This window comes from Mizuhopecten yessoensis, unplaced genomic scaffold, assembly GCF_002113885.1.
Source record: "Mizuhopecten yessoensis strain PY_sf001 unplaced genomic scaffold, ASM211388v2 scaffold11101, whole genome shotgun sequence".
In the NCBI taxonomy this organism is placed as follows: Eukaryota; Metazoa; Mollusca; class Bivalvia; order Pectinida; family Pectinidae; genus Mizuhopecten; species Mizuhopecten yessoensis.
Genome location: NW_018408880.1, coordinates 1807701 through 1825706, shown reverse-complemented (window position 1 = coordinate 1825706; position 18006 = coordinate 1807701). Strand labels below are relative to the sequence as shown.

Here is an 18006-nt window from a genome sequence, read left to right as displayed (position 1 = left end):
TCATTCGTGACGGAGACAGTAAAGTAGCCAAACAGGGAAATTAAAGACCTTAAAAAAGAGGCAAGCCAAGAGGGTCGAACAGAATTTCAGCAGACACATCTAGGAACAGACAAAATAAAGCTTGATTCCGACTTTCCATAGCAGGTGCTTGATACTGACAGGTAAGTAGGTCACATAACCTAACACGAATAGTGATTATAATACGCGTACGGCGACGATTACTCAGCGTTACCCGGTTGTTGAGTGCTTTACAATGATATATGCTACTGCTTACTATCGGATTGGTAATCGGTACAAAACTATTTACTGTAAAACTGGTCACATAACTGATTGTGTGTATATTTTGTCAACAACACATACTAGAATGCAGTGTGGGGCACCATTACTAGGCATTAGGGGTAATATTGTTGGTAGTGTATACGTATTTCTTATTCAAAAACTGAAAATAATGCCAATTCCATTAATGAAACGAGTCACCGATGTAGTGATGTTATTTATAAATTGAAAACAGTCAATGACAGTTGTCTCTGTGGGGACTTATAGTATTGACATCTTCGCTTGCCAATGGTTATGTTCATACAACTTTGATTTTTTAATATATACATTGACTGTAATTCTGCACCATCAGTAATCATTAGTACAGTGACCTGAGAATTTGTGACAGCTACATTCGGAATTAAATAAGGTGCCAGAGTATGTTTACATATTTTTACGGTTTTAGATCAAACTTTTGGTATAAAAGCTACCTCAATGGGTGATATACACTCTAAACCATCAAAGATGTAAAACTTATGTGAACACCTTAGTTTAGGTTCAAATGTAGATGTAACAAATTAGCAAGTCCCTGTCAAGCCAATATATGTGTATTAATGATAGACATTCTTTCTTGAGGAGAAATACATGTTTAGCCATGGCCTAACCTTCCAAATGGTCCCCACAGGCTCTGCGGATCTGCAGAATCTATCAATAGATGTTAAAATAAAATTGGAATACTGATGGCTGTTGGCCAGGGATCTGTACCATGCCCCTGCTACTAATTAGTGATATAGTGTCGGGTAATTTATGTATAATGCAGGCAGTAAGTTGAAATGACGTATCCGATGAAAGTAATGAAATATCTTATTTAAATTTTTTCCAATCCTCTGTAAAAATGTGAGGTGACATTTACAAATGTGTATTGTTTATCACAAATGAATTAAAGATATTTTTTGTCATAAAATACTTATTGAAGCATACTTCAGCATATACCCCCGTATCTATAAATGTCACATGTCACATTTACACTTACTTATATCATGTTGTCATTTAACATCATCTTTCTGTTTAGGCCTACTCAGAAGGAAGACCTACCGCATGTGGAATTCAGTGATGTAGAGTTTGGCTTAAATTCTAGAACAGGACAAGGTTAAAAATAAGAGGAAGACAGAAATACTATGAAGTGGTTAAATCACAGTTGAACTAGGGAACTACTGATCCATTTTTTAAGAAGTTGATTTTTTTTTGATTTTTTTTTAATCATTGATATGTACACATGACTGAACTTCAAGTATCAATGTTATGGCTACGAGGCCACTTCATTGTATCACTAGTATAACTACGAGGCCACTGCATTGCTTTGTTTTTACTATTTACATACTATTGTGTAATTCCATAGAGCAGTTGTATTTGGAATACATTTTTAAACAGTAGTATTTTGTTATATTGTTATTGCTGCTGAAAGAAAAATCTTTTATAAATGACTGGTAACATTACTGTAAAGGACAAAAATTAAGCCTTTCATGTTTCCTTATTTTCCGAGGTATATAAACAAACCTTAGGATCCATAGTCTCTCTGTTTTAATAAGTGTACATGTATATATGTCAAATTCAGTTTGTGTGTGTGTGTTTTCCCCCCACATCGTTTTACTGTTCCAATAGTGCCAGCACCATTAGCATGAAGAGAGCTATACACTTAGTAATGAACTTCTAATGATCTGTTCACATTTTCAGAACCAAAAATATTTCTTATTATACAAAGTTTGAAGAAATTATTCTGATGCTTACTTTGTTTGGTTAATTGATTGGTTTTATAAAAATCGGTTTAATATAACTTTCTTGTCTGTGGACATGGACAGGTGTTTGCAAGTATGTGCTATGATCAAGAACATGTAGACTTGCTCTAGTCAATGCATCGATATACTTTGTTGTATTTATAATGCATACTGGGTTTAGATTTACACAAGATCCATACAGGAAATTTATCAAACAGATTTCAAGTAGACACTCCCTGTACGTTACTACCAGTGTAAGTATGTCAGTCCTATAGTAGTGAGAGTTAAAAATGAAAAAGAAAAATATTTAATGCACTATACAAAATTCGGTTAATAAGTAAAGTCAAAACTTAAATAAACTATTACTAAAAAGAAATTGATTTTCCTGTCAAATTTAAAGGACTTGCGATGGTACGAGTGTGCTCTGGCCCGAACAACAGACTTAGACGTTATGACATGTAGATGTCTGCCAAGTTCCCTATGGCCCGAACACCAGACTTAGACATTTTGACATAAATATGTTAGACATCTTTATGTGAAAATGTCTAAGTTTGGTGTTCGGTCCGGAGGAAACTCGGGCTCGGCTTGTGGTAGCTGACATACAGTACGATTACGATGTTTTGTTATTGGTATACTATAGGTTATTGATATGAAGAAAACATATTCTCCTTTGTAGTTTTTAGTCAAATTCCGAAATTAAACGTGAAACGTGGAAATAATTCTTTATAAGATCAAACAAGAACACAACAGATGAATTGTTATTAAATAAGCATTGCATGTAACCCGTGCTACACCGTACTTACCGTATTAAAAATATTTGTCATGAATATCCGCCATTCTTCTTTAAATTTATCTTATTTGTGTCATTTACACAAACCATTTGCGAAAATATAGGTAGTTACATTATACTTACCTGAATCTATGTATCATGTTTGCTATTTTCGGGAAGCCTGTTAGAGGTGCCATCATTTTCATACATTTGTAAATGTCATGTTTTGGCAAAGTTTCGGTTAATCCAGAGTTAGTCCGCAGTGCATCAGCCTGTCCTTCATATCGGGTAAAGTGATGATTATACACCTCTGGTGATTCTTTGTATTCTATCAATTTCTTACAATCATCGAGGCAATTTTCTGAAGGCATTTTATAGCCTTCATTGTAAATCTCTTTTCGAATTTTTCCCGAAGTCCTTATGGGGTGAACATGATATGCCTCAACCTGTTTTCTAATTTCCATGAGTTCATTTTCATCTTGTTCAATCTTTCTAATTTTTTTCTCGGTTGATGTGTCAGCTTCATCTGACTCAATCGTTCCTATTTTGTTCTCGCTTGATGTTTCAGCATCATTTGACTTTATTTTATCTTCTTTCAGCGTTGATGGTGTTGCTTTAGCTTCCCTTGTCCTTTTGTCCAAGGGTGGTCGTTTCGCTTTCTCCACCGGAACCGGATTATCGTCTTTCAAGGTAGCTGATTTAGCTTCAATCTTACTATCACCAACAGAAACATGAAAAATACTATTTTTTCCAAGAAAAACGTTCACATTTGTATCCATGCTCTCAATTGTTTTTCGTCTTTAAGACTAGCATACAATAACAATGACATTACTTGTGTGGTAATTTTAACCCATGCATTATCAATTATAAGGTAGAATTTAGCAGTTCTCAGCCCCGAATCAGGGATTGCTTGTTCACGTTCTGTTTAGCTTCAAGTGGCATTAATGAGAATTTTCAGAAGATTATTTTGGAGAACGATTATAAAATAAAAAAAAACTTGTCTAATTATTATCTCCCGATGCTCATTTTGAATCTATATGCATTAAAGTTTAGTTTTAAATTTCGTTGTTTTTAAATGTAATATAACTTTGCAAGTATTTCATGTAGAGCTGATTAGGCTTTGAAAAAAAATGAACCGACGTACATTTGTATTATCCCATTAAAACAATATGTCATATTAGTGTGTCTTTATAAGTTGTTATTACGTATGAGTCAACGCCAATGCCATTGTCTCTAACTTCAAAAGTCGCGATTGTCTTTTCATTGACACGCAGTGGGTATGATTTACGGTCTTAAACAAATTGCTGATGTTTGAACATTGAACATTGAGCTACTGTGAATAATTCTAAAAAAAAAAATGCGAAATATTATTTTTTTGTCTTTTATCATTGGAAGACTCTTTTGCGGATTTAAATCTTTCGCGAATATTAATTCCATATATAATAACTATCTATTTGGAAAATGCATCTACTTAATCGCGAATTTATGTACTCGAAAAATAGGATAGTTCGCTCAATTAAGCGCGTTCGAAAAAATAAGAGCTACAGTATTTGATTATGATATGATACCTAAGCGTGCACGCACACTCTGCAACTTGTATACGTTTGTAAACTTTATAAATAAACTTTCAACTTGATGCTCGTTCCGATATAATAAGTGATATGTGAAGTAGCATGTAATATAAACTAAAGCTTTATTTGAATAAACGGCAATGTTGATAAATGGCAATTGCTTATTTTATTATTGGTGTTCAGCGACAGGTTTCATCATATATAAACTGAGATTAAATGTTGAAGTACCCTTGTACCCTGCTGTTAAACTCGTTTCGCACGAATTGTGTATATAAACAATGGGCAAATCCAGCTTTATATTTATTATTTACTCATTTATATTTTTGTTCGGGTGTTCTACTGCTAAAACGTGAAACAAAGGAATAGACTATCTGTTTCTCGGTTTAAGGTCAAAAGTAATTAGGGGGAAAACGTAAATATACATAAGGGGAACTAATATAAATACACATTAACTTGAAATTAAATCAAATTCGAGGAAGTGTCTTTTTGTGAATTAATGCCAAAATACCGATATCACGAAAAATGAAGAATTTACAGCATTATATCTTTATATTTGGAGAACATTTACGGTAGCTTGTTTTCATGCACAAGTCAGGCTGTTGTCATAATGAATGATCTAAAAGGTACCCCTGTGGTCCAGTGTTACATATTATAGTATACCTGATATCACAAACAATGGATGTAGGAGGCACGGTTGTGTAACGTGAACAAAAGACGATAAGGACCCATTGTTAAAAGATATAGGTCTACTTATTGAACGCCTTGTCGGCTTAATCATTCAATAATGTAAATTTTGTAAACTCAAACTTAAACAAATATGTGAAAAAATACAAATATATTTGTCTCTTGTTCTAGTACGATTCTTGTATCTCTTCTCCTAAAACGTTTATTTTTAATCCCATTTGATTAAATTTTATAAATCAATTTTAAAACCATTTCAAATATTTCCGACTAGTTCCATTATGATAAGCAAACTTTAATCAACTGGAAACTTGCACGCATTGCTTCTATTTGTATAGGTAAACACAGTTACTGTATGCTTTAATTAAGATATAATCTTTAGAAGAAACAAAACCTTAGGTCAATAAAGATAAAAAAAATCAAAAGACATTAGAGCAGATCTGGGTTTATTATATTAATTTGGAACATGTTCAATTATCGATTTGTCCCGATACGATATCATATATAATATTGTAGGTTAAAGAGAACCAATAAACAAGGGTGGGAGGGGATATGATTTATCTGTATTTTTTTCCAAAACAAACAAATAAATGATAATTGAATAAGTGCATAAATAAAGAGGACAAATTTCGTTTGAAAAAGGAATCTTCGATGGACTAGAAATAATAAAGCTCAAACAGAGTCGGAAGCGTTCATAAATAAAGAAGAAGAGAGTAAAGTGAACAGGATGATAATATATAATTATACCAGACCAGAGAATATTATATACAGTATGTCCTAATCGAGATGGACTCAATAAAAACAAACAATCCATATTTACAATATTGATAAAAATCTACTTTAACATACTTTACGATTAAGATAATATAAATATACGACAGGATCATATTGAACATAATAGATACGGCGCCGAAATAAGGTAAACTAATTATATAACCTAAGTGTCAGTTTCTTCTGTCAAATCAATATAAATACTAAACCAATAACCAGGGATACAAAAGGTCAGCAAGCCAATAACACTCAATTAAGCTTGTGCACGTGGTAGTCCGTAGTGCACCCGCACAGACAGAAGAAGCTTCGTATTAAATTTAAGTTCGCTCATGCTTAGTGTCTTCGTTGAGTTTGGCGAAAACTAGGACATAGAAATATCCGAGTTGTTTCCCTTTTGTTGTTGATTACGACCAGAAGCAGTGTTAATACACATGTACAATCATGTATAATTGAAATTGAAATCAATAGGTGCAATTTGTCTGCTTTTTGGATTTTTGCACAATGCATTACGCATATGCATATCTTTTACTCAGGTAAATATTACACATATTTTAATCTACATCCCCCGTCCCCAAAAAAAGAAAACGGTTAGGTGTTAATGTTGCCTTTCTGATTTCGCCCCGAGAACCGCGTGACTGCTATAAATGAAGTCAGAGAAATAGTCCCTTGTTTAATTAATTGCCTTTTTTTTTTAAATTATTGATAATCTAATATGTTTTAAGTTTTTTGTTCGTGTTTTGGTTATAACCGAGCATAAGACAGTCACTTTGTGAATGTGAAACTCCCAGCTGCTACATTACCGACCAGAACGAATCAACTAGTCATCATGAAATATAGCGTAACAATGTGTTGTCATTGAAAGTCCTTTAAAGTGTAATCAATCTTTTCTTAGAATTTTGAATAATATGCAGGTTTTCGATAGTTTTATTATCTAAATATATTGAAATTGTTTGATGACTTTTACAAAATGTCAACTAAACGTGTTGTTTTTATATCTTAAAACGTGTATGAAGTTTATGACCTTACCATTTTGAACAGCACAGACGTAGTTTGAAAAGGGTTATCAGAAATATATCTAGAGATATAACATGATAGAAATCAGTGTTATAGCAGTGTTAATATGTTTACACATACAAATGATCATCGTTGTGCATTTCAACAAATATTAACAGTTATAATATATGTTACATACTTGATTATATGTGTTACATACTTAATTATATGCGTTACATACTTTATCATATGTGTTACATACTTTATCACATGTGTAACATACTTTATCATATGTGTTACATATATAAGTTATCTAAAGTAAACTTTTTTGTGTCACCAATACCAAAAGGACTTAAGCAAGACTCATCCTGAAAGGAAGAATCACAGAATGGAAAGGTAGCAGAGACGAAACTAGTTGTTCTGGCATCTTAGAAATCAAACTTTTCTGATTCCGATACTAATATCTTTCCCGCCCTCTTCCAATGTCAATATCATATCGAAGACTCAAAGTTGTTCATTTGATTCAGGTGATAGTTTTCTAAAGTAACATTTCCTGTGTCACGAACATGAGAGAACAAGAATCAAGACTCATCCTGAAGCGAAGAACAATAAAAATGAAAAAGTTTTAAGACGAGATATCTTCTCTGAATGCTAAGATTATGTCAGTTCAAAATCGAAAGTTCACAGTTGGTAATTTGATTTGTTTCAGACATAAAAAAAAAACACCTGTTAGACCCCTGTTTCTAATGAATACAGAAGTGCTACACAAAATCACAGGCGATCAATTATGCTACAGTCCGGATCTTGTTGCCTTTTATAAAAGATACACAGGATTCTGTGACATTACCTGGTCAGTAAACTCATATCATCCATAAGGTGTCACGTGCTGGGCATTAAATTGTTTCCATGACGTATCCGAAGGGTGTAGAGAATATTATGGATGTCGAATGCGGGACCCTTGCATTGCGGACATGGCAATCGGTAAGAGTTAGGTGTCTTGCACTAAATGTTGTACATGATTGATTGATTTATAGGGTTTAACGTCCTATCAACAGCTAAGGTCATTTAAGGTTGTGCCTCCATGTGTGTTGTGTAAGCGTGCATGTGTTTATGTGTGTTTGAAGCAGGGTATGTCGGTGTATTTGCCTCCTTGTGATAGCGGCACTGATGCCGACTTTAAAGCGCTATCTCACTGAAATACCATGCCGAAGGTACCCGACACAGAATTCTGTCCGGTCACGTTATACTGACAACAGGTGAACCAGTTGTTGTCATTACCCTAAATGCTGAGCGGTAAGCAGGGTAAAACAACTACCTTTTCAAGGACTGTGGTTTGTCCCGGACCGAGGACAGAATCCCTTTCCTTCCTCCCCTGGGCTTACGTTCAACATTAAGACCAAAAGTGAGGTATTGCCAAGCAAGGTACTAGGAAATAAAAGGTTGTTAAAGGTAGAAGAAAAAATCCCAAATATCGCAATGGGTGCAGAAGATTTATTTTTGTCGCTCTTGTGTCCTCAGATAGCAAAAACGCAAATCCCCAAATCTGCAGAGGTTCCCACACGTCGCATCCTACGATACCTTTTCTCGATCCCCGACCTACAGGGCTGGTTGCACATGAATGATCCTATCAAACACTGAGAAGTTTGTAGATCACCAATAACATGATACTCTGACGAGCAAACATTTACGCGTAAAATGTTTGGAATTAGGTCATGCTGACAACAAAAATGTATTTTGACTCTGTTTTGATGTAGAGTATCTTTGATACATGTAGATCTAAAAGAAATGATAGAAAACCATTACCAGGTAGTTTTCTTGTTATCCAGGACTTTCCCCCAGAATCTGCTACTTACCACTAAATAATCGTTTGTAAAGATTAAAAAAACAATACAGATATGTTCAGTCATAAAGTATAAAAATAAACCTATTTAAAAATCGATATATAGGTGTAATATCATTATAAACACAAACTTTACAACTTATATTAATCACTATTTTTGCCCCGGATGTTAGCTCGCTGGGGGTCTTTATGTTGAAGAAAACCGGATTACCCGGAGAACACCCATGTGGTCGGGCAGGTGACCCCTTATCTTTTCACGTCCGATCGGGGTATTGGGGGATCGGGGGATCGAACCCCGATCGCCTTGGTGAAAGACACACGCGCTATCCACTGGGCCACCCGACCACCCATGTGTAATAAAGACAGAGAATTAGTCTTTTTGTGTTTATTTTATTATTCTCTTGCATATAAATAAATGATATGAAAAGAAAGTCTTTAATAAAAGACACACAAATATCTGCCATTCATACAGTTATCAGTCAAATCTTGCTACTCCAAGTTAATGACACGCTGCGACAAAACTACACACCAGAACTAGGTTTTACTAGCCAGCTGGCAATGTTCCAGAGCAATGTGTGGCAATAAGTCTATTTATAAGCCCTCATACACAGCGTATAACTACGTCAGGTTATAAAATTATCTACAGTGTGATTACGTTTGTCAATGTCAAAGAAAATACACATATATTGGATCGTGTTAGTGTGTGTTTGTACTGCGACCCAGATTTAATTTAATGAAAACACTGATCTCGTAATCACGTGGTATTCCAACTGCAATAACTGTTTATAAACATGACGGCTTACAACATAACAAACTATCGAAATCAGTTGTATAAGCATTGTCCACTTGACATCATATTTATAACTCAAACAGTATGTGTTTTCATCATAATGATTTAAAACCGAAACAAACAAAACATATCAATAAAGTTTGAAGTTTTGATTGTGAAATGTAACATCTTGGACACTAAGACTCAACTTATGTTAAACAAGTTTTAGATGCATCGATTTTACAAATCCGTTCTAAAAATAAACATTTATAACTAAGTACATTTATCTGTAAGTGCTAAATTTCCATGCTATTATTTCGTTAGTTACAACTACATTTTTTGCAAAACACTTATATTTCGCAGCAAAAAAGGATGGTATCATATAGTCAGAAATGTAAATTGTAGATACAGATATATAGCACACCTATTCATTTAAGCTTTTTTGTTCCCTTTTGTAAAGTAATAACTTTCTTCTATTTTAGGTAACCTTCGCCTTGCCAAGCATTGTATAATCTAGTGAAATAAGCTGTGCATTATATATGTCATTAGTGTACAAGCACGTCTGCGTCACGCGCTGTTTGTTTTCTATACTTCGTGATTTTTTTTGTAGGGTTTATTGTTTTCTAGTGACTCCTGAACCTTATTTACAAAACGTAGATGAGACCAATTACCTAGATAAATAACTAGCTTTCAACATTTGGGCAAGTCCAATAAGAAAATCATGAGGCTAGATCTCACAGATATGTATCCCAATAAATAACAACTACAAGTAGTGTATGCTACAAACAAAGAATGCAATCACTTATGAATACACCAGTATAAAAATAGATACAAAATGTGACGCTGCAGTTTATCTAATGAAGAAATTAATATACGAAATTTGACAAAACGCCCTATCTAGCTAGATAAGCATCCCCAAAGCGCTTAACAGTACACATATGTACAAGTTATACAATCAATACAATTAACATATACAGTAAATAACATTAATCAATACAATTTTCAGGAATTTGCAGGAGCTGCCTTATCAGGCGGTTACTAATAGTCATAGGGCACCTGGGTAATAATTCCATATGTGTGTATGCCTTCCTGTGTGCTGGAGATGTATTCTGTACCATCATAAAACATAAGTAGAGTATAGCGAATAGCTACTGTTTGGTCTTAATTACATTCTTCTTATAATATAAATAATTGATCAGGGTTAATATACATTTGGATCTAGAAAGCTCATATTCACTACAGATACTAATTATCTCATAGTATTATGAACAAACACACCTTCAATTTTAATGGTCTTCTCAAATCTTGAAACACCTTCTGAAATACCTTAGGCATTCTTTGGTATTGGATACTTTGAAGTCTTTAAAGATAGTTTGGACTATTTCTCAACCTTTTCCATTCAGTAACCAGCACAGGACACCAGAAACAAAACTTACACGCGATAATTTTAAACATACATAAAATGTATGTATTGAATCCACTTAAATATTTCTCCTTATTTCTAGAAGTATGTGAAGAAGATAACTATGTTAAAAGAATCCACCGTGGTATATGTTTGAATTTTTAATTCCTAAGGCGAACTGGTGTGCAATTTCGAACGAATCATAATAATACACTGACGAACTGCAATACAACAGTTGCTTCAGCAATATTTTTCTAATTTTTCAATGATATGAACTCGACATAAGAGTTAAATTTCAATCATCATCAAATATAATTTGCAATAATAAAAATGTGACTAGTTTGTGAAAATACAACATGCTGATGTAGTGATTTCTTCGACTAAACAACCAGATAGAATAATTTAATAATTTAAAATGTAAAACCATGTCTGTATCACAGACCAAAATATTTAACCAATGTTTAAAAAGAATAAGTTAAAAAAAAAATCAGTTTAAAAAAAGAAAAAGGATAAATATCACAGATAGGAAGATTTACACATGGATCAAGTCTGAGGAGTATGCTGGAAATATTTCTCATCAAATTTAGATCAGTGAATATCTCTAGACACAAGAACACAATTTTGCACAGTTTAGCTGAAGTTTTTCTCCGCCAGTTTACAAGTCAATGATTATCGCGAAGATATATGACTGTCATGTGGTCCATTTTTGAAGAACAAACAAGTAGCTTTTTTCCTCGCGTTTAAATCCCTTTGCAAGGCGTATTGCTTGTCTTAAATATTCCTGCGCTGCCATTTTGTACCCATCAAGAAAGTGGAGCTTCGCCTTGGCCCGTTTACACAACATACGCCTCCTCTTATCTGTATTTGTCCAATGGTATTCTTCAGCTTCTTCCAGACACTGTCTAGCTCTTTCTCTGTCCTCACGGCTGATATCGTCCTTATCTGGGTCGATATCTTCACCTGAGAGACCGATTCTCAGCAGACAACATGTTTTCTTTACCAGAAACATTCTCATCCACATATTGGACACTTCACTCTCTGTGATAGCTTTCCCTTGTTCCAGTCCCTTCTCGATCCACTCCAGGATGCTTTCTTTCTGTTGCACATCTGATCTTACACAGAAACCTGCTAACTGCACATTGATATATCCATACAAACAACTTGCGTTGACTCGAGCCATGCTTGTCTTATTTAAGAACGCTCGCAGTATCTCCATTCCCTTTTCAGCCTTTCTGATAGCATCCTCAACTCGTCTGCAAACTGCGAAGGCGCCTGCATACCTGTAGAGAATATCTGAGGTTTTAGTTTTAGCTGTTTGTATGTTCTCTAATTTGTTATCAATATAAGTTGATTTATTTGTCTCAGGATGTTAAAAAAATATGATTATTGCTGTACTTTCCACTGTTTAACTAAGAAAAGCTTGAAAAGATGTTTGTTTTTGATAAATATCGCATCTAGAGCAATTTTTTATTATTATCCGACATTGCAATTTCCAATTAATTTATATACTAAATAATAATTACACGTGTATAATATTTCGTGCGAACATTGTTTTCTAAAAATGAAAAAGAAAAGAAAAAAAATGAGAAATACCTCACTAAATATAGATACACACTACGTTCTGCAAACATTCATTAATCACAGAACTGACCCATTTTACTGTGTCATACGGCCATCTCATCAATTTTTTGACATATATAGAGTCAGCTTAGAACACAAAATTGCGTTTGAAGATTTTCTTTCAAATTATGAATGCTATGTGATAAATATATTCTTACATTCGTATCCATGTCATGTTGAATGTATTAAACTCCTTTAATAATTTGATAAACTCAATATGACATGGACACTCATGTAAGATGCTCTATCTATTGCTCTTACCTGAATCTTGTTATCATCAGGGCAATGCATGGAAAGGACGTGTAGGGCGCAAGAAGTTCCAGACATTTATAAATATGATGATTGCATAAGTCTTCGTCGAGACACTTAGAGGTCCTCAGTGTGTCTGCCTGACCTTCATATATTGCGAACTTAACGTTATATTGTGATTTAGGGAGTCTGTAGGCGATGAATTCTTTACATTCTGTGAGACATGCATCACTTGGTGGCGATTGGACAGAGTTATACACATTGTTCTGGATAATGTCTGCTAGGTTTCTGTATTCCGAAATTTGACTGCTTATTGATCGTTCTTCCTGATCGGTTGTTTGATCTATGCTGACAATGTTTGCATGTTCAAAGTTAATTTGACTATTCGACACGTTTAGTACGTACATTGTTTGTGTAGGAAGTAAAACGTTGATATCACATATTTCCACACTGAAGAATCTTATTGAAAATATTAATTTGACTTCCTTCCGAAATCCGTGAAGCTTTTTGCCTCTTCCTGCAACGTTTACATCCCGTTACGTTCTCAGAGGCAAAAGGCATCGTTTTCTTTACGAATCATCACATACACATTGTGCCCCTGGTATGTGCGTACCGAGTTTGTACAACGGCGATCAGGTCAATCTTTACCCAAAGTAAACACACGACAGACCAGGAAGTCGGTGAGTTTCCTCTAAATCCGTAACCGGATTTCCCCACTTTCTTTTTCACGTAACATTTATGTAAACAACCCTCAATATAAATATGCTCTGGGCCTAATAATAAAATACATCAGATTGCTATTATTACCGTGCGATATTAGAAGGTGGCTGTATTCAGTTAGATCGTCTTATGGCGTCCGCCATATGCAATAATACAACATTATGTAGTCGATTGTCGTAACAGATATAGTGTGTCTAGATATACATTTAAACGATGTGTTCAGTATTTATGTCATTTACCGCTTCAAAAGAAAACAGCACCACACTCCCTACTTCACATGGTCACGTGGTTATGTGCGGGTTTATGTAAAGTGCACACATCGTTTTCGGTATATACCTTATAACTCCAAAATTAATCCTGGTTATTCCTTAAAAACATGAAGCATACACAATTATTTTTACCCGTATGTTTCGAACGCTTCCAACAATTCGTTCACATGGATGAATATTGAAAAGTTGAATAGGCCATGTGTGGCATTGTGCACCTGTACGTCATTTTCTATATTTGCATATTAAGGCGTGTTTATTTATTTTTCTAATCAATGATACACAAAAATAGAAATAATATGGAGTAACCAAATGTAAGAAGATGAACAATATAAAAAGAATCATAACAGCAAAATCTGAAATAGGTCTTGAAGAAATATTGTTTAAAGCTGAACATAATAAAAATTAGTGAAAAAAAATTGACAAGGGTGTTTTCATTAGAAAATGTCACTTATGCATTGAAATGTATTGTTACAATTATGATTGTAAGCAATACATTCTCTTCAAACATATTTCATGAACGGTGATGAATCGTAAATTGACGAAATGGAAGAAAAAAGGTTTACTTTGTTTGTATAACACAGTGTTTAAACGTATCTTCCTTACCTCGAATTTCTAGTGGTTATTCTTATAATGATGACTAGGTTCATGAGGGAACGTATGGTCCATCAACAGCAACTCTAGTAACTAGGTGTAGCTACAAAACACAAAAACATACCATATAAAAGGATCGGTCAAGATTTTTTTATTAAAACATTTCATCATCAATGTTTGAAGGTTTTTGAAAATTAAAAGTATTAAATGAAAACCAAAAACACCTTAAGATTTAGAAGAAGAAGAAGAAGTAGAAGAAGAAGAAGAAGAAGAAGAAGAAGAAGAAGAAGAAGAAGAAGAAGAAGAAGAAGAAGAAGAAGAAATGAAGAAGAAGAAGAAGAAGATAAAGAAGAAGAAGAAGAGGAAGAATCTGAAGAAGAAGAAGAAGAAGAAGAAGAAGAAGAAGAAGAATGTGCCCATTGTACAATTTTTGTGATAAATGTTTATACATTGTATATATTTCAATATTATCCTTTAAAATGTCAGCGGTTTTTAATCAAATTTTACTAAACGGAAGCACAACGGAATACGGAATATTCTTAGTTGGAACACATTACGCCATATTGATTATGTTACAGTTTTGGCTGCACCTCTTCCCTCGGACGAACAGTTCGACTTTTGTTCCGTCCGTGTAAGATATTCCAGACAACATCTTGGTTGTACCCAGAGGTTTAGCTTACCGGTTACATCGACCATTGATTCACGCAAAACGCAATCGTAATAAATTCATTTTCCTAACTTATTAAGAAATCCGATTTCATTATAATTCAAAGCTCAGTTTCGAGAGATCTTATTTGATGCACCTGTGAAGAGTTGTCTGTTTTATGGTCTTTACTCTGTTAACTGTGGCTGTACCGGCTTTGCACTAGTTACATCAAGCTTAACTTCATAGACATCTGCATTTGCAATATCATTGCGGACAGTTTGACGCCAAGCATTTCAAAATTGGCCTGAAAGTCCCAGCTGTCGGGAGAGATGTTTCATGATGTCATGTCCCTCTTCCAAGCTTCATGGAATCAGAATGAGGAGCGACCGACTCGGTTGTTGTCAGTAGCCGTAAGCCTGTACATGTCTGCTGGACGTATGGAAAGTGAAGTTAGCTCAGTAGGTAATACTTGATGACAAACGAGGCTAACTGCAGGATGTTACTGAGTTTAACTCATTGGCTCTGTGTATATGCTTGAGGTTTCGCATTAGAAGGCATCAAACTGTCATTCCTACTACATGTATTATCGTCCATGTTTCACTTCTGTAGAGTAAGGTGCTGAGAACACAGACCAGGAAGAATCTTTTCAGCACAAAACCATGCAACAATCTCTACGTCACTATATATCCCTTATTGTGTTTGATTGCCCAAGCCAGGTCGACGTCGATTGAAACACTGTTGCTGAATATCAGTCCCAGGTTAGAAACGATACCCTTAACTGCCATGTTAACTTTGATGAAGGTAAAAGTTATACATCTTGTACGCTGACATGATTTACAATGAGCCCGAATTATTTGCAAGTGTCGTCAAAAAGGTTTTCCGGTCTCTGAAATGCATCCTCTCTGTAGATAGCAAGGGTCGCAACATCAGCAAAGCATAGGACAAGGAACAGGGAACACGTTTGATTTGGAAACAGTCCGAGGGTGATCCGTTGTACAGATGTGTTCCTTTCATGTCCGTTTAGAGTGAGATCAACATGCTTCGGACTTTTGTGGAGGCAGAGGCACCCTCCAATGAAGTTCGAATAGGTCATTTATATTGAGCTATATCACAAATTTGTGAAATAAGGGGTTCTCCATTTTTTTAAACCATTTGCTCTGATGCATTGTGAGTATTTGATATTTCTATTTTAACAGTTTTGAACATGTAAGAAAATGGCTGATTAATCAGTGACTTCATGAACTCTAAAATCAGTTCTATTAGAAGGCAATCCTCGAAATCCATGGGTTCTGTGCACAATACATACATATTTCTCTTTCTGCAATCCTGGAATATGTCATGACAAAATAGAAGGCTTGTGATAAGCTATTTGATTCATTCATTCAAACACATTTGATTGACATTAAACAGTCAAAGGGATTGGGTACAAGTTCTTTCAACTTTTTAGGCCCTCTCCCAGAAATAAAGCTATTTTATTGGTTCATTGCAAAAAGAACTAGGCCAGTCGAAAGTACCTGTCCTTGACGATAACAGAAGAACAACACCCAAAATTAAAGACTGCTTATTTTACCGTTACGTGCCGCTCGATTCAAAGATGTCGGACAGCTACTAGTCTACTTGCATTATCAACAAGGTGTCGGGTACAAAAAAAGGACTTCAATTTTTATTGATATACTCAAGTAGTGGAGAGAAGATATGTGTATCGAGGGTGATCGGCGTGGATTTCGGGGATGCAGGAGTACATGTATACATCTGAATGACTTATGTTATAATTATGTTGGTTATATTAATAAATTATGTTTTAATAAGATAAATCGACTAAAAACCTTTGCAAATCGATGCCATTGAAAAAAAAAGTGGTAGTTAAATGAAGTGAAAGTTTGTATTATGCGAATATAATACTTTTGACTATCTGTAATGTGCCTCAGACAAGCAAATATGCTGAAATGATCGAAATAAAAAAAAACTCTGAAAGTTGTGTAACATTATTTGTGATCCCTTTTGACTTCATGTGTTCATTACAGGCAAATATAATGTATATAGCTGAAAAGAGGGCAATGTTTTGATAATCTGGACCCTACCTCTTCACCAGTCCGTTACGTTACTAGATTAGCTGTGCGGGTATATGAATGATACTCTATAGCTTTTGTCTAAACAGGTATTTACTGAAAACATCTGTCCACATCTATTTACTGGACGCGTGTCTGTATAGTATTAGTTGTTTTCCTTTTGCATTTAGTTCAGCCAGGATGCACAAGATAATTTATGTTTAAATGAGTACATACGTACATGAACCGAACATCTCAAGGTTACCGATCGATGCTTATTTATGTAATCTGACGTGTGACGTTCCTGTATACCCTCAAAAACAACTAATCACTGCATTCTTCACACAATGTTATTCAAAGGAAAAAGGAAAATGAATTTGACACGACCATTCAAAACGTATTTATCGTATAATATCGATGTCTTGCTTTACTTTTTTGACACAATACGTTTGATAAACGTGATACAGGGCTAGGTAGGTAGGGACTGACCTAACCACCTGTCCATGGTGTTACAGGGCTAGGTAGGTAGGAACTGGCTCAACCACCTGTCCTTGGTGTTACATGGCTAGGTAGGTAGGGACTGGCCCAACCACCTGTCCTTGGTGTTACAGGGCTAGGTAGGTAGGGACTGGCACAACCACCTGCCATTGGTGTTACAGGGCTAGGTATGTAGGGGCTGGTCCAACCACCTGTCCTTGGTGTTACAGGGCTAGGTAGGTAGGGACTGGCTCAACCACCTATCTTTGGTGTTACAGGGCTAGGTAGGTAGGGACTGACACAACCACCTGTCCTTGGTGGTACAAGGCTAGATAGGTAGGGACTGACACAACCACCTGTATTGGTGTTATAAGGCTAGGTAGTCAGGGACTGGCACAACCACCTGCCATTGGTGTTACAGGGCTAGGTAGGTAGGGACTGGCTCAACCACCTGTCCTTGGTTTTACAGGGCTAGGTAGGTAGGGACTGGCCCAACCACCTGTCCTTGGTGTTACCTGGCTAGGTAGGTAGGGACTGGCTCAACCACCTGTCCTTGGTGT

General features: G+C 35.2%; 1 protein-coding gene across 1 annotated transcript; it reads right to left on the bottom strand.

Moving 5' to 3' along the window:
- Nucleotides 1-9020: 9020 nt before the first annotated feature.
- Nucleotides 9021-13713, bottom strand: LOC110465816. Its single transcript, XM_021521919.1, has 2 exons — nt 12708-13713; nt 9021-12106 (listed from the first exon to the last, which is right to left on the bottom strand). Exons 1-2 carry the CDS (start codon nt 13100-13102, stop codon nt 11518-11520), a joined length of 984 nt encoding a protein of 327 aa, XP_021377594.1. The 5' UTR covers nt 13103-13713; the 3' UTR covers nt 9021-11517.
- Between the last annotated feature and the right edge of the window lie 4293 nt (nt 13714-18006).

Excerpts from the sequence above, each read along its gene's own strand:
- LOC110465816 (XM_021521919.1), bottom strand. The coding sequence starts at position 13,102 with ATGTACGTACTAAACGTGTCGAATAGTCAAATTAACTTTGAACATGCA. Across the intron at positions 12,107-12,707 it reads CTGATGATAACAAGATTCAG|GTATGCAGGCGCCTTCGCAG; the intron begins GTAAGAGCAATA and ends TATTCTCTACAG.